The following is a 24,773-nucleotide window of genomic DNA, read 5'->3' as shown; positions in this document are numbered from 1 at the left end:
TGGCCAAGTAAATTAAGCCTCCCTGTGCTTCAGTGTAGCTCTTTAAGGGAAAATAAAAAAGCAGGATTAATATTACTGAAAGGAGTATTATGAGCTGTCCACATATTTTCTACCTGAGAATAAAATGTTCCATTGAGTAAGATTGAGAGGAGCAGGGCGGGTGTCCACTGTCACGGCAGAGACGGGGAGGGAAAGAAAAAAACACTCCAAAACAAAAAAAAGCATATTCCCAGAGACTTCATGAATCCTTGCTAACTGGATGGTTTGGTAGGAGAATGTGTGGTGGAGGTCATCTAAAAATGACCAAAGTATGAATTATATATACAGTTCTGTTGCTGTCAAACACATGAAATAACACAAATTTCACTAATCAAGTGCTGCCCAGAGGTGCCCAAACCTCTTCATCAGAATCACCTCATTAAAAATATTATTAACAATTCACTAAAATGCAAGCTCCTGTCCAAACCACAGACTTCTCAAATCAGAATAGCCAGGGTGGGTCCCTGGAATCCATCACTGCAGAACTCTGAGGTGATTTAGATGATGGTAAACATTTAGGACCAGATGAGAATAATTTGTAATTAGATTTCTTAATATTCATATGTAAATAGATGCTTCTAATGGATTCAAAGACAGTTTGTTCACTTAAATTTATCCTCTGAAATCTTATTAATAATGCCAAATGTTCTACTAGTCCTTGTTGTGATAGATAATACAGGCATGCTTCTTACAGACTCTGGCATGAGATGTTTAACTTATAAATTAAATGCAAAAACAACTTAATTTTCTATCTTGCTATGGCTATAGCATTGTTGAACCAAAAAATAGACTATTATTTAATTTTTCTTTGTTAGAATCAGAGGAACACATGTAGATTCTGTTTTATTAAAATCTTTTTATGTTGAAGCTAATGAGAAAAGTTATAGGTCTAACAAGACTGTCCAAGATTATCTGGGACAGTCCCAGTTTTGTATTCTGACCCATTGTGTCATAATACACTAATTTTGGATCATATGTCTTAAAATTTTAGGATAAGAGCAAAAGGTCATTCTATTTACAGGTTTCTGAAAAAAAGTGTTTGTAACAGTATCATTAAAAAGTCTCTGGGCTTCCCTGGTAGCGCAGTGGTTGAGAGTCCGCCTGCCGATGCAGGGGACACGGGTTCGCCGCAACGGGAGAGGCCACAGCAGTGGGAGGCCCGCGTACCGCAAAAAAAAAAAAAAAAAAAAAAAGTCTCTAACTTAGAAGATAGGAGAACTTTAAGCAAGTTTTTTTTTAAATTAGAAAAATCCTGCATAATTTTGGCATAGGTGCCAGATCACTAAAATGGCTCATAAATAGTATTAACATCTTAGACTGACCATTTTACTATATTATCAATTTCTGTCATGACATTCATTTTCTGCTTCTTGAATAAGCTCAAAATTTTTCTTCTACTTGGAAAAGATTTGGGGAAAACTGAATTTTTTTTAATTGAGAAAAGGGCTATACTGAGTGGTAGGCCAACTGTCATCCTGGTCTCCTTTTGTTCTGGGATTTACCTTTATCCTGAGGTCCCTGAGCTACATAACACTTCAATTTCCATTTCCTCATATTAATTTATATTTACTGTTTTGACAATACGTGGCCAGCAATCTTGACTATGCCATTGTGGGAAAGGCCCCTTTAGAAATACCACTGTCAGTTTGGACTGTGTAGTCCCTTTCTGAAATATAATCTCAGCTTCCTCCCAGATGCTCTCAGCCAAGGAGAACGAATAGCTTCCTCATTACTGTAATCAGAGCCATTCTATTCCCAAGACAGCTAAGCATACCTGCCTTGAAGTACTTCACTCTACTGAAATCCTACTACCATCATTTTGATGGGTGCATTCGATGGTTAGTCCTGATTGACCACACCTGGAACTGTTCTTCTGTAACAGGAGTAGAAACTAAAACCTCAGTGGGTAGGGAAAATTCTATGTCTTTTCTATTCCTATTCTGCAATGTTGAAAATTCCTATTTGTATAATAAAACTCAGTGCTACTTTGCTTTTAAAAAAATCTCTTTTGGAATCTCATTTAACCTAATGAATGACTCTTTTATCTACAGATTTCTCAAAGGATAGTTCTGTTTCCTGTTCTCTGCGAGGAGAAAATGAATGTCTTATTACATTCCTAATAACTACAGATAATGAAGGGAAAACCATCATTCACAGCATTAATGAGAAAGGTGGGTGGCATGCCTTCCCTTGCCAGTGGTAAGAGATATTACATGGGAGAGGAGAAAACAACCAGAAAGATGCTCTGGGTAGCTTGCCAGGAAAGACATTTCCAAATTTTGATGGAGTGCCTCTACTTTCCCAATGACTGAAAGATACCTGTTGAAAGGTTTGATATGTTCCAACGTCTCTTATTAAGACCAAAGAATAAGAGAAGTGTTTCTGTACCAATCCCCGAAAGCTGGCTGATGAATTGTAGAAAGGTGGACCAATTAAATGCAATGAAAGCAAAAGGTATGTTTTTAGGAAAGACTAACAGGGAAGAGGAACATAGCAGTCTTAAGAGAACGAGCTTTGACTCAGGCAAACCTTGGCTCAAACCCTGCTCCACCACTTCCTTGACATTCTGGAAGATAATTGTCTCTCCGAGTCTCTATTTCCTCATCTGTAAAATGGGAAAAATAACAGTACTTTCTTCTAAGGGTTGATTCAAGGATTAAATGAAATAACACATGTAAAATATGTACCAGTTCATAACCTACCTAATGGGTCTTTAAATGATAATGCTGAGTCAGGAAAGATGTGAAGAGACAAGGAAGGAAGGAAGTGATCTGTAAAGGAAGTCAGAGTCTGTGAGTTGCTTCTGTGAGTTTTTCTCCGTACCAATTCATGGAGTCGGCTTGGGACTCAGGGAACCCTCAAATAAAAATCTCATCTTCAGTGAAGGGGAGAGGGAAACTTGTAGCAGGTAGAAAAGAAAATAGTGGGGAAGGTATTGATACTTTTGTTGAGAAGTTCTTAAATTTTAGTAAGTTTCACCTGGGGAGCTTGTTAAACTGGCAGCCTCCTGAGTCAGCAGGCTGGATGTGTGGCCCAGGACTCTGCATTTTAACACTTCTCCAGGCGACTCCGATACAGGTGGCTTCCAGACCTCCTCTGAGTGACTCTGCCCTAAAAGCCCTGGCTGCCTTCTTAGATACGCACAGGTGCCTCACCTTTTCTGTCTTCAGTTAATGATGTGTCCCTAAACCTTTCTGGCAGAAATGACAGCTGCATTAAATCAGACCTCTCCAGATCTTGTCAGCAGCCTCCTCCTCCTTCCCTCAAAAGCTTGAGGCCTAAGTTCCGGCCCAGACAATAGCAGCAAGGACAGGCTAGAAGACAGATGTGTTTTGTTGTGTGTGCTGGTTTATCGGTGGGCTGACAAAGTATTAAGTCCTGAATTTGAAACCAAGAGTACCAAGCTGCCATCACTTAAGAGTGTGAAAAGCAATGACAAAATTACCAAAAAGTAAGTTCAAGACATTATGAACTAACGAAGCAAACACGATTAGAAAAGTATCACATTGCAGTGCTGAAGGTCAGGGAGGGAGGGGTGGGCACAGTGCAAGAGACAAGTGTATGATGGTGGCCTTGCCACTCAGGTGGGCAGAGTGCACCAGGAGACTCGCTCTTGAAAAGCTTCTGTAAATTGACTTCTTTGAAATGCATATGTAAAGGGCATTGTAGAGATCATTAGTTAAGAAAATCTAGGGTGAATCCTGCTGTACAAGGAAGAAATACTTTACAGTACGAAAACCGGCCTCCTCATTATGTATTTTATAAAGTCAAATTCTTCCACGACACCCCCATCTTCTGTTTGTGACCGTGGCAGTGGCTTTAGCAAGTTCTCCTGAAATCAAAGCCATTCCTTATAATATTGATTCCATTGGAAAAGCAAGTTCCAAACAGAAATGAACTTCCAGAGTAGGTTCTGTTTTTAATTCAGGGAATTTTGTATCTAGATGGTTTGATTTTGATTTTTTTTTTTCTTGTGAAACATGCCTTTGGTTGATAAATGCTTCCTCATTACTGAACTGTTGGGTTTTTCTTCTTTTATTCAACCACACAATATGAGTGGTACATCAACACGCCAACTTTCTGAGAGCCCTCAGATGCCCTGATATCTTTTTATTAAAGCTTTTAATTCTCCCTATGCTTTTGTAGCAGGGAAAAGTGAGGGGGAAATGACCTCCCAGAAGTTTAACAGGAGTCCCCTGACGGCTTCAAGGATGCTTCTTTCCTGGTAAATGTTCGAGCTCCTCGATTGGCCTGAAGCTTCCAGGAGCCCTGAAGACAGAGTCCGTCCCCAGGAATCTATAGTCCCCTCTCACAGCTTTAAGACCAGAGAATCCCAGGGCAGCTGGCTGGAAGCAAGGAGAGAAAAGAGGCAAAATAAGAAAAGAGGATGTGAAGGTTAAGGATGCCCAGTATTCTTCAAACAAATAGAAAAAAAAAAAAACCCAGTGAAGGGTCACCATCAGTGTGTGTGTGTGAACATAGGGAGAGCTTCACTCGTCTTTTTTCCGGAGGAACTTTCAGCCACATTCATGAGAGCCGCAGTCAGTGATTGATAGTTGGGGAGCCTTCCTAGCAGGGATATGGGTGTGGATGTTACACCCACAGTTTCCAATTTGGAGATTCCAAGCCCTTGAGGTCTTGAGGATAGAAAAGCGAGAAGGGTGCATTTGTTGTAATAATAATAATAATAACAGCAGCTCTCATTTATTGAGCCCTTACTAATACCATATGTCAGGTGTTATGCTATATGTTTTACATGTATTGATTCATTTAACACCCTCAACAGCCTTATAAAGCAGGTATTGCTATTATTTCCATTTTGCAGGTAAGGAAATTGAGAAGTTAATAATTTGCTAGGTCCTGCAGCAATTAAGTACCAGCCCTGATTGGGGATCTCTGGCAGTTTGGCCCAGAGCCCGTGCTCTTAACTATTGTGCTATACTGCCTCTCACTGGCTGTACGAGCATCATAAATATCTGAATCCCCAAAATAGGTCAGATCAGCACTCTCCCACGTCAGATCAGCACCCTCCCATAGAAATGTTATGCAAACCACGTTGAAATTTTAAATTTTCTAGTAACCACATTAAAAAACATAAAATAAATTAATTTAAATAATGTTTTATTTAATCCATTGCATCCAAAATATTGTTATTTCAGTATAAATTTCAGTAATTTCAATATAAAATTATTAATGAGATACTTTACTTTTTTCATATCAAGTCTTCAAAATCAGTGTGTATTTCACACTTAACACAAAACCTAATTCTGAAAAGTCACATTTCTAGTGACTATTGAGCAATAGCCACATGTGGCAGTGCAACCAGATTGGCAGCATTAGAAACTCAGCACCTTAGAATTAGGCGCAGCGCTGACCCAGACTCAATAGGCAACCCTGGACGGAACACAGTGATGGAGAAAACATTTTGCCCCGCCTACAAATACGTCTTTAGTCTGACATATTTCTGACATATCAAGAAACACTAAAGAGAGTATGGAAGGTGGAAATTTCTGTTGTGTAATACCTGCTCTGGAGCTTGGGCCAAAATCCTTTCTTGAGACATGTTTAATTCCCGATGACTCTAAGTTCTTAAAATAATTATCTCCACCAGGCCATGCCTGTTTCTCCATTATTTATTCCCTACTGGAGAGCTCTCCTAATTCATGTTCTGACTGCAGGGTCTCAGCAAGCTTCATCTTGCTTCGAGCAAGAACATCCTATGCCCCACCCCAGACATTTCACAGTCAAAGATGTAGCCAGTATATATGTTCTCATTGACACAGGCCTGCCACTTTCTTTGCAGGAGTGTTGCTAACTTATTAGAAGCAGCCATGGTTCATCTGCTATGCTAGAAACAGTCTTTAGATCTTCATACTGTAGTACCTATTTTATTAGCTCCTTTACTTATTTCTGCATAATCTCCTTACACGGTTTTTTGGCCAAAGAACAAAAGTGTGTGAGGCCAGGCATCATGCTGTTAGGGGGCCATTAATTCCTCTCAAATTCAGATCAGCTATAGATCTTACCTTGAAAGCAGCATGACTAGTCCTGTGTGTATAACCCTCCTTTTTAAATATCTAAAAGCAATACGAGTTAGGATAAACTAAGCATGATTCATTTCCTCCCAAGATACCATGGATTTGCCTCACTTCTTGCAGAGGGAAACAGATATTTAATGATAATTTTTGTGTGGGATTTTTTTCTCCCATGAAAGCAAAGGGGGAGCTTAATTATAATGTTTCATTAAGAAATGTATCATCTCCCAGGCATATTACAAGTATTATTAGTCATTCTGCTGTCAATGAGAGAAGGTACTGAGTAATTGCAAAATTATATTACTATCATCAATAGAGTCAAAATAACATTTCATAGAATGTTCAAGTACAAAGGACTATACAGAACACCTAACTCCTCAAACTTCCCTGAAGATAAGAATCATTTGGGATACTGTTAATAATAAAAAATTTGTGGCTCCATCCAGACCCACCGAATCAGAATCTCAGGGGTTCGGTCTAGCAATTTCAGGGGTGGGGTTTTTTTGTTTGTTTGTTTTTTGGTTTTTTTTGCGGTACGCGGGCCTCTCATTGTTGAGGCCTCTCCCGTTGCGGAGCACAGGCTCCGGATGCGCAGGCTCAGCGGCCATGGCTCATGGGCCCAGCCGGTCCACGGCACGCGGGATCCTCCCGGACTGGGGCACGAACCCGTGTCCCCTGCATCGGCAGGCGGACTCTCAACCACTGCGCCACCAGGGAAGCCCCAGGGGTGGGTTTAATAAGCATGAGCACCTGGGCTTAAACTTATCAGGAAGCTAAGGAAACACTAAAGTCCCACATCTTTGTTTTACAGATGAGGGCACTGGGGCTCAGAGAGAGGGAGGGACTTGATGGTTTCAGGCAACTACTGTCCATCAGATGGGAATGGAACCCATCTCTCCTGAACCCAGTCCAGGAATTTTCCAGGACACCAGGGCACTGCATTAGAGTTGAAATAAAACTGAAAGCCATGATTGTCTTCTGTCTATATATTAAAAAAGGAAGCGCAAGTAGTATATTTCCCAGGGGTAGGTTGTATTTAATATTGAGTATAATCTCCTATACGGTTCAAGAAAATCCATGAAAAAGTGTGTGTGTGTGTTTCTGTGAGCACGTTCCATTTCTGCTTTATCATATACCCAGAAGAGACCAGTAAACTGTCTTTTTAGACCAGTAAACTGTAGTCTTTTTATTGATCCTTTAAATATTCCATGTGTGTTAATTGTCACTGTTTTGAATTCGAATTCTTTTTGAGTCAGCCTTTCAAGTGTCTACCCATTTGCTTTGAATAACCAAACTCTTACTTTATCTTTTGTTATACTTCGAATGAATAGGGCTACCCTTCAACAAGTAACTTTTTTTTTTTTTTTAATTCAGCAAAACAAAAGGTGTTACAAAAGGAGAAAAAGTATGGTTGGAAAATTTCATGAGAAGTGTTTTCGCTACATCAGAACATTAATTGTACCATTTTCTTAACATAATTTTCTTTGTTTCCACAGACTGTCCAAAACCTCCGAATATTCCCATGATCATGTTGGGGGTTTCGCTGGCTATTCTTCTCATTGGAGTCGTCCTACTGTGCATTTGGAAGCTGCTGGTGTCATTTCATGATCGGAAAGAAGTTGCCAAATTTGAAACAGAAAGGTCCAAGGCCAAGTGGCAAACGGTATGTGTACATTAGGGGCTACTCCTTTTCTTGTGCAAAAGATGGGATGTCGGGTTTCTTCTGCGCTGGGAGAGTTAGAATGTCATGTTCTTTCTCTACTCCTCTCACCACGTCCCCAACAGCTGATTTCTGTTCTGCTTTGGGGACAAAGGGACCTCTGTCCATTATCTGGGACCCAGATAGCCCTCACAGCATACATTTGTTTCTCAGTGCAGTGAGGATTTCCCCTACTCTGAAGCGTCTCGTGAAGCTGCTTATACCGTATAGCTACTTAGGAACATCAAGGAAATGCATTTTATTCTTTACCACCAGGAGGATCCCGCAGGCCCCATTTGATAAAGTATAGGTGCTGTATCTAAATATTTCCATAAATCGGTTGTTAGAGCTAATGGAATAATGTTCATGAGTAGTATGACAGTTCATGCCAATTTCCATGGAAATACTCATTACTCATAATAAGTTACAAAGTCAAGAAGACTTTTTAAATACCATCCAGTTAGTTTTTCTGAAAAACATAAATTTTAAACAGCTACCTGAAAAAAAAAACCCCAAAGTATCAACTTTTAAATATATGTACTCAATAAATGTAATTTATGTGTCTCCTCTTCACAGTAGGCAAACACAAAACAGGACTCCAATTTTCTGTGTTTCTTTTCCACAGGAGAGATAATTCCATTTCTAGAGGCCCACAGAAACAATTTCATGGTTTTAATTTCATCTCTCTCTCTCTAATGGTGTGTCCAGCTATCTGAGAGCAATTATCTTACATTGCTGATTCTAAAAACAGCGATATCACTGGAGGCAATACAGGCAAATACAATGCTCCTCTGGGTTCATCTCCCTAAGTAAATTGATGTTAACACTTTTTTCTCTAGGTCTATAATATCTTCAATACCTAAAGCAAATGGAATTTTCTGTTTTGGATAAATTTATCTTGATAAGGGATGTTTATATCTTGTGCAGTTATTTTGAAACAACTATAATATATGGTGCAGGACAATGGACAAAGAAAATTTTTATCTACTTTATCTTCCCATTAAAAATGCCTTTAGACAGAACAACCAAATGCAACGTATGGATCTTGTTTTGATCCTGATTTGAACACTCTAATATATATTTTTGGACAACTGGAAAAAAGTTAATATAGACTGATTATTAGACTGATAGCTAGGAATTATGGTTAATTCAATTAGGTATGATAATGGCATGAGGCTTTGCTAGAAAATAATTAAGGTTTATAGTGAAAAAGGAGTGAAGGCTGGGCTTGCTTTTAAATAATTCAGCCAAAAGAGAGAGAGAGAGAGAGGAATAGTTAAGCAAGTGTGGCAAAATCTTCATAACTATTGAATCTGGGTTTACAGAGGTTCTTGATACAGCTTTCCTTTTCTTTTGTGTGTGTGTGTATTTTTCCTAATTAAACAAAACCCTTAGGAATGTCAAGTGAGGATTTGCAATGAGGATATAATGTATCCATCTCTAAGGAGGTAAAAATGTAACCTGACAGGTTAGTTTGGTGACTTAGAACCTAGTACTATGAGGCCAAAGTGTTGGAGCAATTAACTTCACCTGACCCCCTGGCCACAGATATTGTTTTTAACTCTCAACCACTGCCTGGCAGGGGTCAGAAGGCAACCAGGCAAAACAATCTGATTAGTGTGTACTGGTCAATCCCAAACTCCCAATCTGTTCCTCCCCTACCCCACCCTTTCCTCTTGTAACGATAACATACACACTACTATATATAAAACAGATGACCAACAAGGACCTACTGTATAACACAGGGAACTCGGCTCAATATTCTGTAATAATCTAAATGGGAAAATAATTTGAAAAAGAAACAAGCAAGCAAACAAACAAAAAAGAATGTGATTAAGTTGGCACAAAACACAATAGCAGCAGTTAGTTCAACAGCCACCAGCCCTGTGAAGTTCTCTTGACACTCCCATTTTGAATGTAAGAAAACTGAGGCTCAGAGAGGTTAAGAGACTTCTCAAACTGTTGGTCCATAGTGGAGCTAAAATCCTAATTACAGCCTCTTCTACCAAGCACAGCCTTGACCCTCCTAGAAGGAATAGGTAGGTGTTCGCAAACAAATGCTCGGGCAATTATGTGATGTGTATCTACTAACCAGCATATTTTCATATTCTCCTACAAAGGCATGAATACTGAAAAATGATTAATATCTTTAAAATAACATTTTAATTAACAGTTAATTTCCCCCAAAACATGAATTGTTTTCCCTCAGGATGTAGAACATGACAGAAATTCAAATGCTGAATTTTTGCTGTCTCTTCACCTAAAATGGAACAAAAATATGCATTAAACAGATAAAAGCATAAAAGAAAAATATTATTCCCTGTTAAATCGAGTTTCTTTGAATAACAAGTGTTTGATGTTCTGGACTAGATAATGACTGGGTCATAATTATTCACTTGGATGCAAAAGAGGTTTAATTCAAATAACTCAATTCAAATTTCACTAATATGTCCTATTGGAAAAAAAAGAATATTGCTCAGTGCATCCATTTTGGGTCCTCGATTTGATTTTGTTTTTATCTAAAACCTACTTCTTCTTGAAGAACTGAATTTGGTCTTCAACCCCCTGGGGATCTCCGGGGACAGTAGTGGGACCTCTGACCCCGAGGCCCCCATTAGACTCTAAAGGTGACAGAGCTCAGGATGAGAAAGAGCTTTGTTCTTGGCTCCTGAAACATTTCATTCATCGTAGCTATGAAGAAAGGTTACCTTTTATTATGCTTTTAGAAATAACCCCCCCATCCATATTCTTTATGAAAACACAAAGGGAAGATATTTAAATCCATTTTTGATTAGACATTTTTTCTAGGATGACAAGTCATTAACTAGAGGCAAAAAATCTTCAGTCTGACATTCGTTGCAGTCATGGATTGATTTTGTACTGTGCTAAGCAAATCAGGTCTGCGTTTGGCAGTTAGGCAATCATTAAGGGAGCTGTGGGTCGTGACAGAGAGCTTTCTTAATACCACTTTTTCAAGCTCTAAAAATGTGCCATTGCCTTTGTAAAATCCACAGCCTAAATTAGCAACCCCCAGACTCCTGGGGGAATCAGCCTGGTCACCCCAGATGGTTGGGGGAAACCTGACCTTGTCTAAACAGTGCAGGAGTGCAGACCCACCGGAAATGGAGCCAGACCCAAAGCTGTGTCTCAGCTGGAAATCCTAGGTAGGGAGGTTGCCACCTACGTGGCACTAGAGGAGGCTGTGTGGGACATTGCCACACTTTCTGCTGCCAACAAAATCCTGTATGAGCTCATTCTCCTGAGTTCTGATCATCAGCTGAGGACAGGAAACACTACTGCCCCCTGACAATGTATGCTTGCTCTTTCCCTACTTTTAAGCTTCCACCTTACCCTCCGACTGTGGTGGGATCTGCTTTATCCCTCAACCCTATTAGCATGCCCAGGCCCTATAACTAGCTTTTCCCCCCACCACAAATATTGTAGACCTTGATAAACAAAGCTGCTTCAAAACACAGAATGAAAACTGCATAATCAAAATTAAACATTCAACTAAATGTCCGCAAGATAGCATTGGTGTATTCAGTCAATTGCAACTTAAGGCACCTCCTTTGTCGTGCATATAAATTATTTTTAGTGTGGGATGTTTGACATGATCTGGGATGGGGCCCACAACGGAACTCCTAGTCCTACAAAGATCTTCCCTGACCCTGCTCACAGACTATTTACTCTTAACCGAGTGTCCTTTCTGTTTCCTAAGTCCTTCTATTCCTCCAGGACAGTACCCTACCCATCATTCCCAGCCTACACATCTTACTTTTTCCATCTTTCCTCTTTAGTTGAGTCCTTTATTCTTCTGTAGCCAACTTAAACTTAATAGCTTGCAATCTCTTAAAGTTAATAGAATTCTACCCATGATTTTTGTTTGCAAACGAGACTCCACTTGCATCTAAGACCACATCAGGCTGCCTTACACCCTCCAAATCTTAAGTTCTTATCATAGTAAGACTAAATAAGGACTGTAGGGTCCTCATGATTATCCAGGCTGACCTCAGGAGTAGAAGCAATATGGTGACTTGGCCTTCACTCATCATCCACCACCAGGTAACCTCTTCTCTTTTTGCCCTCATTACTGAGATAGCATCTCTCACAAACGTAACCTGTTACTCGGTTAGAGGTCAGGCCACTGGCTCTGGGCAATGTAGAAACAGGTGCAGGTGTGGTTCCTCCTCACAATGAAGACACTGCAGCGAATCCAAGGGCAACAAGTGGGAGAGGCCAGGGAATGGTTTTCAGTTTTATTCAGTTCCTCTGAGAGGCGAGAGAAATGTACTGAGGAGACAAGTACAATTGTGTTTTTTTCAAATCTATGCCTAGAAATTGCTACCATCTCTGCAGTTCATGCGATAAGGAGACCAATGTATAACATTTAGTAATTTGGAGGGTTAGAGGTGGTACCCAGACTCCATACTACTCAGAAATGGGCTTGGAAATGTTGAGTCCCAAAGCCCTGGGGGGAAATATCTTTAGTACCCTCTCTAGGACCTAAAAGAAAAGGAAATTCCAAATGTGAAGAAGAGTTATAAGTGAGTACTAATAAGGAGAGGCAGCATTTATTAAACACTTACTATGTGCCAGGCACCTGCTGAAGTACGTTACCTCATGGACCAGGTGGGCACTTTGGTAATCTCTCTTATGGATGAGGATGCCAAAACTCGGAATTGCTTAAGGTTTTGTGGTAGAGCTGGCTTGAAACCCAGACTGTGTGATGCCACAGCCTGTGTGGTCTACCTTGGGAAATGGGAGGGGAGAAACTGTTCCTTACCCAGACATTGTTCCTGCCTGGAACAATGAAACCAAAGGAGAGAAGTGGAAGGATCAGGCTGGGCATTTCTTCAAACACCTAGAGAGCTTTGGTCCTTCTGGTCCTGGTGACGGCACCTGGAAACACATCTACAGCCAAATAGCACAACTGAATTATCCAGGCTTTGGCACACAACCTTTCTATTGCCCCAAGGGCAAAGCTGTCTTGCCCAACCTGCCTTGGGACCTGTACTCCTTCATGAGCCCAGCGTCCCACATGTCAGTCTCTTGTGATTCCCTCCTTCCCACACTGTTATTCTCTAGTAAGGAAAAGCCACTGAATTCTTTTACTATCCACATCAGGTGTTTGCTGTCCTGGGGATCTTTCTCTCAAGCAGCTAGTTGTCACTCTTTCTGAATTTTGATCTCATTTTAGCAAGATTATTTGTGCCCTTGTTTGATGCCTCTCACCAGCAGCACATTTCTTAAAGACAGATACTGTGTCGTTCACCTTTGTGTGCTTCTACCAGTTCACTTTTCCCATTTTTATTATTTTTTTTTCCCCACACCAACCATTTTTATTTTTTACATTTCACTTTTGGGTCCCCTATTGGTTCATTCTCTTCATTCAATAAATTCCGAGTGCCTACTGTGAGCTAGCTGAACTGTTTTCAGCTCTGATAAAACGGCAGTGACCAAAACAGCCAAAGTCTTGCTTTCTATCCACGATTTAGTGCATTTCCAAAAAGGGTAAGATTTCTAGGTTGCACGCATGGGGCTGGTTCTTCATAATAAAAAAAAAAAATAAAGATATATATATTTTTAAATGCTAAAATTATGACATATCAAATTAATCAAAACTATTCAAATGGCTTTCAAGATTGAGCCTGACTCTCATCTTCCAATCTGTAATATACAATGAAATTATTTAGCTATATTAAAACCATGTAATAACATAATATACATACTTTCATTTGGACTTTTTTTTTTTTAGGGAACCAATCCACTGTACAGAGGCTCCACCAGTACCTTTAAAAATGTGACCTATAAACACAGGGAAAAACAAAAGGTAGACCTTTCCACGGATGGATAGAACTACTTTACGCACGGAAAAAGTCTGTTTCACTGATATGAAATGTTAATGCACTATTTAATTCTTCTTTCTTTGTTGTTTCAAAATGAGGTTGGTTTAAGATAATAATAGGTCATTTGGAGATCAGTCATTCTCTGTGTGAAGATTAGAGACTATGTTGGCAGGTTCAAAATAATCAAGAAGAGACATATCCTTAAAAAAGGGGTGACTTTGGGGATCATTTCAGGAATACTAACTCTGTTGCATTAATGCCTCAAAAAATCATCAGAATGATTCATGGGGGCCTGATTTGCATTTGAAAAATGTTTGAAATTAGAATCTCATTTCTTGCAGGAATACCTGACATCTTTGTCTCAGCAAAGTCACAAAGTCCATACGTTCACATTATATACTCACACTTGCCAATGAATTCTAAACTTTTAGTAAATCTGCCCTTTCCTAAAGGAGGATTTTTTGTTAATTTATGAAAAAATGAGATGCTGACTTATTTCAGCCATAGGATGCAATTCTTCCAAAAATGTCCCACATGTAAGAATGAAAATGAAGTGTTAATAATTTCTGCGGATTTGAATGTACCCAAAAGTCAAGTATTTTGTTTTACAGATGAAGAAGAAGTAATTTATAAATTAGGAAGTCACCAGTAAAAAACAAAAATAACAAGCCTATCATTAGATTATGTTTAATTACCTGAAAATAAACTCCTATACTCAGTTTCCCTATTGACCCTGAGTTTTCAAACCATTACTCCTTCTGTATTTCTCAACCCATTTTACTCAGTTTCACAGTCATGTAAACCCTGTAAATGTCATGTGAAAGTTTTAATTTCTTGTTAAAAAATTTACTTTAAATGGTTAGATAGCTTATTCAAAAAGAGCTCCAATAATATACAAAAGGACCATGGGTTAAACAGAATAAAATTTTTAGTGGTTTTAAATCAAACACATCAAGAGTACACAAGTCTCTCATGAGTAACAGGCTTATTTGAATCTATATTCTTTTCTCATTTGCATAACACAGCTTGCACATTTCAGTTGCATATGGTGAATATGTTACTTTAAAAAGTAAGATTTTACTTGCAAAATACATGTGGGTAATTAGGGATCCATAGGTTAATTGAAGAGATAAACTCTGAAGAATATAATTTTTTATAGTTAATACTGCTTTACAAAACACTTTCCTCTCATTTGATCCTCACAAGGAAACTAAGCCTCAGAGAGTGGGTAGAACTGCTCCAGAACTGAGGTCTTCTAGCTCCAAGCCATTGCTTCTTTCCACAGGGTGAGACTGACTCTTGTCAGTGAAATGATAGAAAGATTTTGTTAGGTAAGTGATAACTACCATTTGTTTGACAATGTCAGTGACTAAGCAAATAGCACTTAAACTACTGGAATGTAGGTGAGGTCTTGTACTTTTGTGCAATGTTTATTACCTTTGAGTAAATTGTAATGTGAAGCCTTTTACTAGGTGAGTACTTCATTAGGTAATGGAGGCTTCATATTTATCCACTGAACTGGCACAGATTAATCTACAGTAAGTCTCTTCAATTCTATCAGTTAGCTTGGTACACATTTGATCACTTGGAGACTTTTTTTTTCAGGCTTCTAAATAACTCAGGTAAATTAGACACTTGGGTAGTGTACAGTTATACTAAAAGAATTACTAATCACTTGGGAAACCTGAAGGGCTGATGTACCCATACGTTCCTGACTGAAGCTCAGGGTCAGTGGGAAATCTAGAGCAAGAAGGAAGTTGCAATACCAATGACACAATAGTGATATTCATCTCTACATGTGATATTTTTATATTATTACTGGAATGGGATTTTAGAATATATAAATTTCCTTTGTGTGTATATTGGGGAAGGTAGAAAAGAATCTGCTATTTCTCTGAATACTGTTTTGACCCAAGGCTGGACCTTGAAAAGGCCAAAACATTAACAGTAGTACTTCTGTTCACTGAAGAGTTATGTTACATGATGATAAAATGGGTTTTTTGTAAGTTGTTTTATTGTATTTTGTGTTGACATAAATAAACATGGTAATTTAAACAGTGAACCTTAGATGAATGATAATTCCTTTTATTTACGTGGCACAAAACCCTCTTCTTGGATTTCTGGATCCCTGGGTGACCTGTTCTGACCGCCTTGCTGGTCTCAGTCTGGGGCCAAGGAGAAGAGCAGAAAGAGGCAGCCACCAAAGGCAGGAGACAGCAGGGCATGGGCTGTAATTTGCTGCATGTTTACCATACTGACATCACGAGGTTTTTAAACAGGCCTGGACATTACCTCCCATTTTGTAAAATCAAGTTCTTTAGGGTAAGTGTTTTGGGCTGAACAGTGATTCTCACCCCAAAATTCACATTCTGAAGTCTTAACCTTTAGTACCTCAGAATATGACTGCATTTGGAGATAAGAAATTTAAAGAGGTAATTAAGTTACAATGAGGTAACCCTAATCCAGTATGATTGGTGTCCTTATAAGAAGAGATTAGGTCACAGACATGCAGGAAGGGAAGATCACATAAAGACACAGGGAGAAGATGGCTATCTACAGCCCAAGGAGAGAGACCTCAGAAGAACCTGCCAACAACTTGATCTTGGACGTCTGGCCTCCAGAATTGTGAGAAAAGTAATTTCTTATTTTTAGGCTCCCCAGTCTGTGGTATTTTGTTATGGCAGCCCCAGCAAACTAATACAGTCAGGTAGTGCTGTCTTCCTGAGCATCCATTTGTATTGGGTTGGCCAAAAAGTTCATTTGGGTTTTTCTGTAAGATGCTATGCGAAAAACCCGAAAGAAAATTTTTGGCCAACCCAATAGATTCCATGATGCCATGCTCATTTTCCAAATCAGAAAAATTAAGCAGAGAAAGACTAAATGCTCACAAAAGGAGTCAGCTTAGAAAAAATCCTTTCACTCAGAAAGACCCTCTCTTTACAAAAAGACAGGGGAAGTCAAGTCAAGAGTGCTAATATTCAGAAACAAGCTGTTTCTTGTAGACGAAAGGCCAGGTGTCTGGAAATCCAGAAACTGCTTCCATTTTGAATAGCCCTGAGAAAGTCACTTTTCTCCTAGTTTTTCCATCTGTTAGATGGTGGCAGTTCCTGTCTTTTCTAGCACCTATAACAATCCCCAACACATAGCAGGGGCTCAATAAATTCATTCAATCAGTATTGTTGAGTACCTAATATATGCCAGACACATTTCTTATGAATATGGATTCAGCGATGAACAAAATAACCAATCCCTATGCTCCCAAGTCGGGGAGAAGAAAATAAACAAATAAATATACACTATCAGGGTACTGGATCCAGTTTACACACATCCCAGATCCCCTTGGCTCCACCTGTTCCCTGGGTCTAAGCTGGGAGTCGCTCCAACACCTACTCACACAGTTCCCTTTGGGGTAGAGCCCCAGCTTCCACCTAACTCCCCAGGGGTCGGGGGCCACAACAAGTCCTGTGCCCAAGTCCAGCGTGGCAGCTAAACCTGGGTAATTAAGAAAACAGAAATGTTAAAAGAAGAATGCAAGAATAAGTCTATCTGAGTTGAGCCATTAAGAGGAGGGGAAAGAAACAAAATGTTTACCCAGCTAGGTTTGGGGAAGAGGCAGGAAGTTTTGGGGGAAAGGGAAGAGAAAGTTCTTGGGACAGCAACTCTGGGTGATATTGAGAATGAGATACATGGGGGTGGGAGTGGTTGGCTGTTCATTTTAAATGTATTCATCCTTTGGGGCCTGCTGTTCCCCTGACGAAGGCATCCTGCAGGGCTCCAAGGCAAGCGTGAGACGGCCCAGCACCATGGGGATTTCAGCTGAGGCCACGTGGTGCATTTAATCTGGTTCATGTTTAACCCTCCTCAACATAAGAAACAGTCGTGCCCTGAAATACTCTTGTGAAACCTCCCCAGATGGAAAACCCCGAATCCTCTCAAAGCAAGCAAGAGTCCTCTGAATCACTCTCTTCGCCTCTCCACACCCATTTCTTCCAGCACTTCTTAAAGGGACATAATACGAGAGAAGCGATCCCACCAATAATATTCTTTAACTGCAGGAGAAAGTTGATCTCTCAAGAGGGTAAATTTATTTAAATGTTATTCATAATGATTTTATATCAGCCTCATTTTATGGAAATCTAAATGGGAAAAAAACTCATTATTCATTCCCCTTATTCAGAGGGAATGAGAAACAGGGATTAAATGAAATGTGATAAATAGAAATTCTCCCTTTTATTAAATTTCATTATACAGCAGCAGACTCAAGCCAACACAGCTAAACAGCAAGGGAACTTAAGTGGTCAGGGCCTCTTTTAATAGCTGGGCTAGGATGCTCTAGTACTAAATGAGTAGAGTTTTACATGAGGCCAGGATGGTGGACACTGGTCAAATAGTCGCTACTTGGGCCAACGTATGAATTCTTCTGACCTGTGGACAGTAGGCTGTCAAATGTGGACAGTAGGCTGTTAAAATGTGGGCTGTAGGCTGTTAAATGCGGGCTGTAGGCTGTTAAATGCGGGCTGTAGGCTGTTAAATGTGGACAGTAGGCTGTTAAATGTGGGCTGTAGGCTGTTAAATGTGGACAGTAGGCTGTTAAATGTGGGCTGTAGGCTGTTAAATGTGGGCTGTAGGCTGTTAAATGTGGGCTGTAGGCTGTTAAATGTGGGGTGTAGGCTGTTAAATGTGGTCTGTAGGCTATTAAATGTGGAGTGTAGGATGTTAAATGTGGGCTGTAGGCTGTTAAATGTGGGCTGTAGGCTGTTAAATGTGGTCTGTACGCTGTTAAATGTGAGCTGTAGGCTGTTAAATGTGGGCTGTAGCCTGTTAAATGTGGACTGTAGGCTGCTAAATGTGGACTGTAGGCTGTTAAATGTGGACTGTAGGCTATTAAATGTGGAGTGTAGGATGTTAAATGTGGGCTGTAGGCTGTTAAATGTGGGCTGTAGGCTGTTAAATGTGGGCTGTAGGCTGCTAAATGTGGGCTGTAGCCTGTTAAATGTGGGCTGTAGCCTGCTAAATGCCGCCTCCCTTGTGCTTTAGAGGCATCCAAATGTGAATCACCCTAGGCTGAGCGAAGGGTCAAATATGTGATCTTCTGTTCTCTCCCACATGGCTGCACAACCAGCAGAGAGGGAGCAGCACGGGCAGCTGAGGAATTCTTCCTCTTAAGCTTGTCCTGGAGCTAGACCCTGGGAGAGACCGGGCCCTGGAAGGCACAGATTAGACTCACACATGCTCTTTGGTGTTGTGAACAACTTCAAGGTTTTACAAATCCCACAGAAGTTCAGGTCAGTTTGAAATTTCAATCTGATCTTTGCGATTTCTAGGTACACATTTAATGTGGAGACTTACTGCTCAAACAGTATATGCTTTTTTAGCCTGAAATGTGTTTACATTCATGGTCCTTGTATAGTAGCCAACCCAGTTCCAGGTCAACATTGAAAAATAGTGCATCATGAAACTCCACTGTTTGTCAATAACTGACTGGGGAAAAAGTCACTGTGTTTTTTTTTCATCCAGCTGGCTTTGCTAGACCTAATATCAGTGCGTGTTTGTGTGCATATATACATACATATACATTTCTTCCTTACTTTAATAGATGTATCCTATTAGATACATCTATTATTTTAATGGAGGTATTTATTGTTTCTTATTTTAATAGGTGTAACTTACTAGCATTAAATAACTTGCATTGTTAATAAAAATAGGTAACATCTACTGTTCCAAGAGCTTTTTATTTACTCATTTATACAGAGCTCACAACCATCCTTTGGAATGGTATTATTAGTATCTCCTGTTTTACAGATATTTAGTAACTTGCCCAGGTCACAAACTTAGCATGCTTTGAAGCCAGAATTTGAACTCTGGATTTGGAATCCATGTTCTTAACCACCATGCTCTACTGTCTTATAAATCCCAGTTAAGGACATAATAATGATAAAAGCCACCATTCATTGATTATCTACCATAACCAGCATTATGTAAAGTATGTTATGTATCTTATTGTATTTAGGCTTGTATTGTTTTCCCCACTTTACTAAGAGGGAAACTGGCATTCAGAAAGCTGAGGGAAAAGAAACGAAATTGAGTTATTTGTAGTGAGGTGGATGGACCTAGAGTCTGTCATACAGAGTGAAGTAAGTCGGAAAGAGAAAAACAAATACCTCATGCTAACACATATATATGGACTGTACAAAAAAAATGGTTATGAAGAACCTAAGGGCAGGACAGGAATAAAGACGCAGACATAGAGAATGGACTTGAGGACACGGGGAGGGGGAAGGGTAAGCTGGGACGAAGTGAGAGAGTGGCATGGACATGTATACAGGGCAGGATTTTGACTTGAGTGCATCTCACTCTGAAGCCTCAGTCTTAAACACCATACTATCCTGAAGGTCAATGGCAGTGCTCACCTTTGGCTCTGCCCCTTCCTCTGTATGCCAAGAAAGGCGCTACTACTAATCTGCATCTGGTAGGATATGTCTTAGAGTTGCTTTCCCAGATGTAATCATGGATTTGCCCTGAACCATGTAGGCTTCCCTGCAGGGTTATGATCAATCTAGCTATAAAGTAAAGACTCTTTCAGAGCATCAGACTCTAACCAACCAAGTTAGCCAGCCTGAGCATCAGTGTGGGGCGTGTCCAGCTCAGTTCTCCTTCTAGAGCCCTGCCTGTCACCCTTTAAGTCAGATAGCTCAGAGGACTGCCACTATGCATACATGTGATGATCACATTGTGAGTTCTGGCAGGAAAGTTTAGGATGTTTTGGAGGTAGGGGTCTTGACATGTCAAGGAAACTTCTCTCAGCAGCAAAGACTTCTACATCCACAGGGGCGTTCTGTGGGACACTGGTGTGTTATGCTAAGTGGGTGGACTTGGTTATCTGACTGAAGAGCCTCTGTCTTCCTACAAGTCCTTGCTGAGTGCACACATTGCTCTCCTCACTGCCCCCCGGCCACCCTCGCGGCTGCTCCAGCAGAAGCCAACACCTGCAAGCCCTCATCCGGCACCTCAGAGAGGCCCAGCCTGGGCGGCAAGACAGAGAAATTGGAGGGAAAAGTGGACGAGTGCCCCACTTTGCTAGCTAATTAATTAGAAAGAAGAGGCAGGAGTGGGACTGGGTTGATGGTGATGGCAAAAGAAATCAGAAAATAGTAATGACTGTGGCAGGAATGGCTCTCCAGCATGGGTAATTTGGAAGCCCTTGTGTTTGTTTGTTTCCCCAAACAAGCTAGTGGAGATACAAGTTGTGATTAGTCTTTGAAATACTAAAGGTGATGACTACCATTTGCTTAAAACTTCTTTTAAGGGTTCTTCTTAGGTTACAGTGTTTAAAGGGCTCAAATTAAAGTTGTAATCGCCTTTATGAAATGTCTTACAAAAAAACACTTCTTAATACTACTAATAAACTTAACAGTTATTTCATAATTCTCCCCTTTGATTAACAACTATTTTGTTTCATACTTTATAAAAATAAAAACTATGCTTCTTTTATTTGTTTATTCATCTACTGTAATAAATGACTATATTCTACTATATTCTCTACAAAATACTATTAGTTTTATAAACACTGCAGTGGGAAAATGAACATTTAAATTAAGCAGACTAGCTATTAAATGTATCTTGCATAGTTTTGGTATATTAAATGTCTATTTCATTGATTTCAAGAAGTGTGTCAGATTTTGGAAACTCTTTTACTAAGAAGATGGAATTGGAGAAGAAAAATATAAATAAAAGAAGACTAAAAACACTGGGAATAATAAAAGAGATGAATTTGTCATAAAGGCAAGAAAATATATACAATGTTTTTCTTCTGAGGCTTTCTTGGTCATGTTCAGTCATTATTTGGTTTATTCAGCTCTAATATTCATTTTAAGAGATAACCAACCCATGCTTTAATAAAACTCTAAGATTAATTAAAAAACCTGAAAATGACTTCAGTTCCAGATGGACACAGGAAAGGATACATAGTAATTTTTATGCTGCAGCTGCAAAGCAACTTTCTTGGCACACAAAGTTACCTTTTAATATCCTAGACTTAGATGTAGGCAGTAACAGGGTGTGAATATTTAATGTGTCTAACTTCACGTACTGAGAAGTTCACAGGGAGGAGGTAACAATCTGACAGATACTCCTGTCCTCATCCTGTTTCTGTTTATCACTACTGCATGTATTCTCACCTATTTCCTAGGGTTGTTGTGAGAATTAAATGAAACAATATATTAAAGTACTTGACATATACACTCAATAAATATGCAGGAAATGATAGCTGTGTTTATTAACTGAGTGCCTCCAATAATCCCTTCTGTCAAAAAGAGCAGAGTATCCAAGGTTGGAGTCTAGGTATAATTGGAGAAGTGGGGATATAAAGGGAAGAGGTAAAACAGAAGACAAATTTTGGAAAAACCATGAAGTACATGAAAAAGAATAACATAGAAAAGTCTCTGATACCATGAGCTAGATAACTCAGAACAAGGGTCAAACTGTAAGAGGAGAATGTTGGTTCTGAGTATATGGGGTGACAGCTTCTCAAACCAGCCCTTAAAAGAATTCTGTGTAAACTGAAGTCTGACCTGCTAAACCCTGTGGCCTATGGTGAGGCCCCTTTGAAAACAGAGGAACACAGTAGAGAGGAGCTGCCTCCAAATGGCAAAAGAAAGACAGATGGTCTCTGTTGGTTGGGAAGGCAGAGCATCCAGCTGTGGTGCAGAGGTGAGTGGCCATCATGGAACAGGTCCTGCCAGGGCTGCTTGTGGAGCAGAGCCCACAAGTTCAGGAGGGATCACACAGGGTGACGGGAGCCTCAGGGGGGCCTGGAGGCACAGACTCAGCTCAGGCAGTGGAGTTGGAGTGATGTTCCAGGCCTGGGTGTGGTGCCATGTAGGCAGGTGCCAGAAGGAGCACCACCAGGTTGCCATGGGGCATGGGACGTGCCCCCTGGGGATCCCCACATACTAGAGGTGAACATGAACCTCAGAAGAGGTCCCTTAAGTCTTCTAGGTACCACGATGAAAATACCACCAGCGAAATTCAGGTCTCAATGTGAAAAAGACTTTATTCATAACCCACTGGGTGCTGACACTTGGAAGGGTTTGGGACTCAAAGGACAGACGTATCTGCTATGGAGGTAGACAAAGGAAAAACAATTTCGAGCAACATTTCTCAAATTAACATTTGTACACCAGTAGGGGTCATTGCTCAGCTCTAAAAATAATTTCACAATAATGTAACTCACTTAGTCCTTTCCCTAGCCAGTCCCCCCCGAGGGGCAGCCCAGAAAACAAATCGCAGGCTTTTCTGAGAAACAGGAAGGCAGTAGGCAAAACTGGGGGGTGGGAGACAGAGAGTAGAGGAATAATATAGGTCGTGAGGACCTATAGGCAAAATTAAGAATTCTGATGGAAATAACAAGGCCGCAACTATTTATGAGAAATAACGAACACAAGTAACAGATTTCAGATTTCATTTTTTAAGAAACTCAAGCTAACAAGCCAGGACCAGTTCAGATTTGGGCTTAACCTTTCTTGAAAATAATTGCTCTTACTAATAAACTGGAATTTGCCTGAATAGAGAGCACAGTCAAAACATAAAAGATATAGTGAAAAGAGACACAGATTTTCTGTAGCTCACGTAGGTGAGTCACACAGCCCCCTCAGGGAGTACAATTAAAGGCAGAGGACCAGAGAAAAAACCAGAAGGCAGAGTATTTCATCACACTGGAGGAAGTGGAATGGTATAGAAAGTACTGTCGAGCTGCCTGGGTGATTTGGTTTAAGCACAGCATCCCTTTATCCAGCCCACAGAGGGCAAGTGTGCTGTCCCCAGAACGGGAAGTTAAATTACTCTGGAAATGACACTAGTGAAAATCAGCACAAATGGAGATGATTAACCCCTGTAGAAATAACCCAAGAGACCATCTTGGAATAAGTGACTCAGGAAAATGTGGATATCCATAAATAGAAATAAGACAACTAGAAAAGGGCTGGAATATGATTTCTATAAGAAAGATACAAGACAGTTGATGGTACTTTCTACTCTGTGGTCTGAGGAAAGACAATGCTAATGGAAGGCAAATGGTCTTCATGGAGCCTAGGAAAAGAAGGGAAGACATAGTCAGCGTTTTTCCTGCACTGCCTAAGATGGACCGGAAGCTTCGGAAACAGGGATGCCCTGGCCTGGAAAGGGATGGCTGCTGGAGTGCAGATGGGACCCCTCATCAGGCTTCTCAGGGTGAATGCCTAGTGCAGCCCCTTGTCCTTCAAATACCATTTCTGTGAAATTGGATGGAAACCTGATATCCCAATGTTAGAATCATTCATAAGACTATGGGTCTGAAATATTCTCCTTAAATAAAACACAGACTTCTAAAAATTTTTATTGGAGTATAGTTGATTTACAGTGTTGTGTTATCCTCAGGTATACGGCAAAGTGAATCAGTTATACATATACCTATATCAACTCTTTTTTTTTTAGATTCATATAGACCATTACAGAGTATTGAGTAGAATTCCCTGTGCTATACAGCAGGTTCTTGTTAGTTATCTATTTTATATATAGTAGTGTGTATATGTCAATCCCAATCTCCCAATTTATCCCTCCCCCACCTTATCCCCTGGTAATCATAAGCCTATCTTCCACATCTATGACTCTACTTCTGTTTTGTAAATAAGTTCATTTGTACCCTTAAAAACACAGACTTTTTAGCCCAGACACTTCAGTAACATGCTTCTAAGATTTTATATCTAACTTGGCTGCTCAGATTTGATTGGTTGGTTGGTTTTTGTTTACTCATTGGTTCTGAAGTCTACTCATTCTATCTAAGTGTGAAATGCATTACTGTATGTACTAATCACACACACACACCACACATACTCCTTGGGAAAAAAACCAAGCAGAGTCATAAGCCATTGAAAAAAAGTGTTATTTTACAGATTTCTAGAGTTCCTTATGCTAGTGTTTTCTTCCTGTCTCCTGCTTCCCCTCATCTAAAGGTCAAATGCAGATGTGAGAAAAAATATCCCTAAAAAAAAGACATTTCTCGGCTTCCCTGGTGGCACAGTGGTTGAGAGTCCGCCTGCCGATGCAGGGGACACGGGTTCGTGCCCCGGTCCGGGAGGATCCCACATGCCGCTGAGCGGCTGGGCCCGTGAGCCATGG

General features: G+C 40.1%; 1 protein-coding gene across 5 annotated transcripts in view; it reads left to right on the top strand.

Annotated features, from left to right (window-relative positions):
- Positions 1-24,773, top strand: part of ITGB6 (integrin subunit beta 6) — a 147,839-nt gene that overhangs the window by 109,969 nt on the left and 13,097 nt on the right. For 3 of the 5 annotated variants that reach the window (XM_055088087.1, XM_028478358.2, XM_028478347.2), the window contains 2 exons: positions 2,091-2,210; positions 7,571-7,737. In XM_055088087.1, coding sequence (XP_054944062.1) covers positions 2,091-2,210; positions 7,571-7,737 — 287 coding nt within the window. Of the gene's footprint in view, positions 1-2,090; positions 2,211-7,570; positions 7,738-13,528; positions 13,644-24,773 lie in introns of those variants that run through there. The other 2 variants (XM_028478357.2, XM_055088100.1) reach the window with 1 other exon arrangement.

The sequence above is a fragment of the Physeter macrocephalus genome, chromosome 2, assembly GCF_002837175.3.
Source record: "Physeter macrocephalus isolate SW-GA chromosome 2, ASM283717v5, whole genome shotgun sequence".
Lineage (NCBI taxonomy): Eukaryota > Metazoa > Chordata > Mammalia > Artiodactyla > Physeteridae > Physeter > Physeter macrocephalus.
The sequence above is the reverse complement of the archived record's forward strand: the minus strand, read 5'-3'. Positions and strand labels throughout refer to the sequence as shown.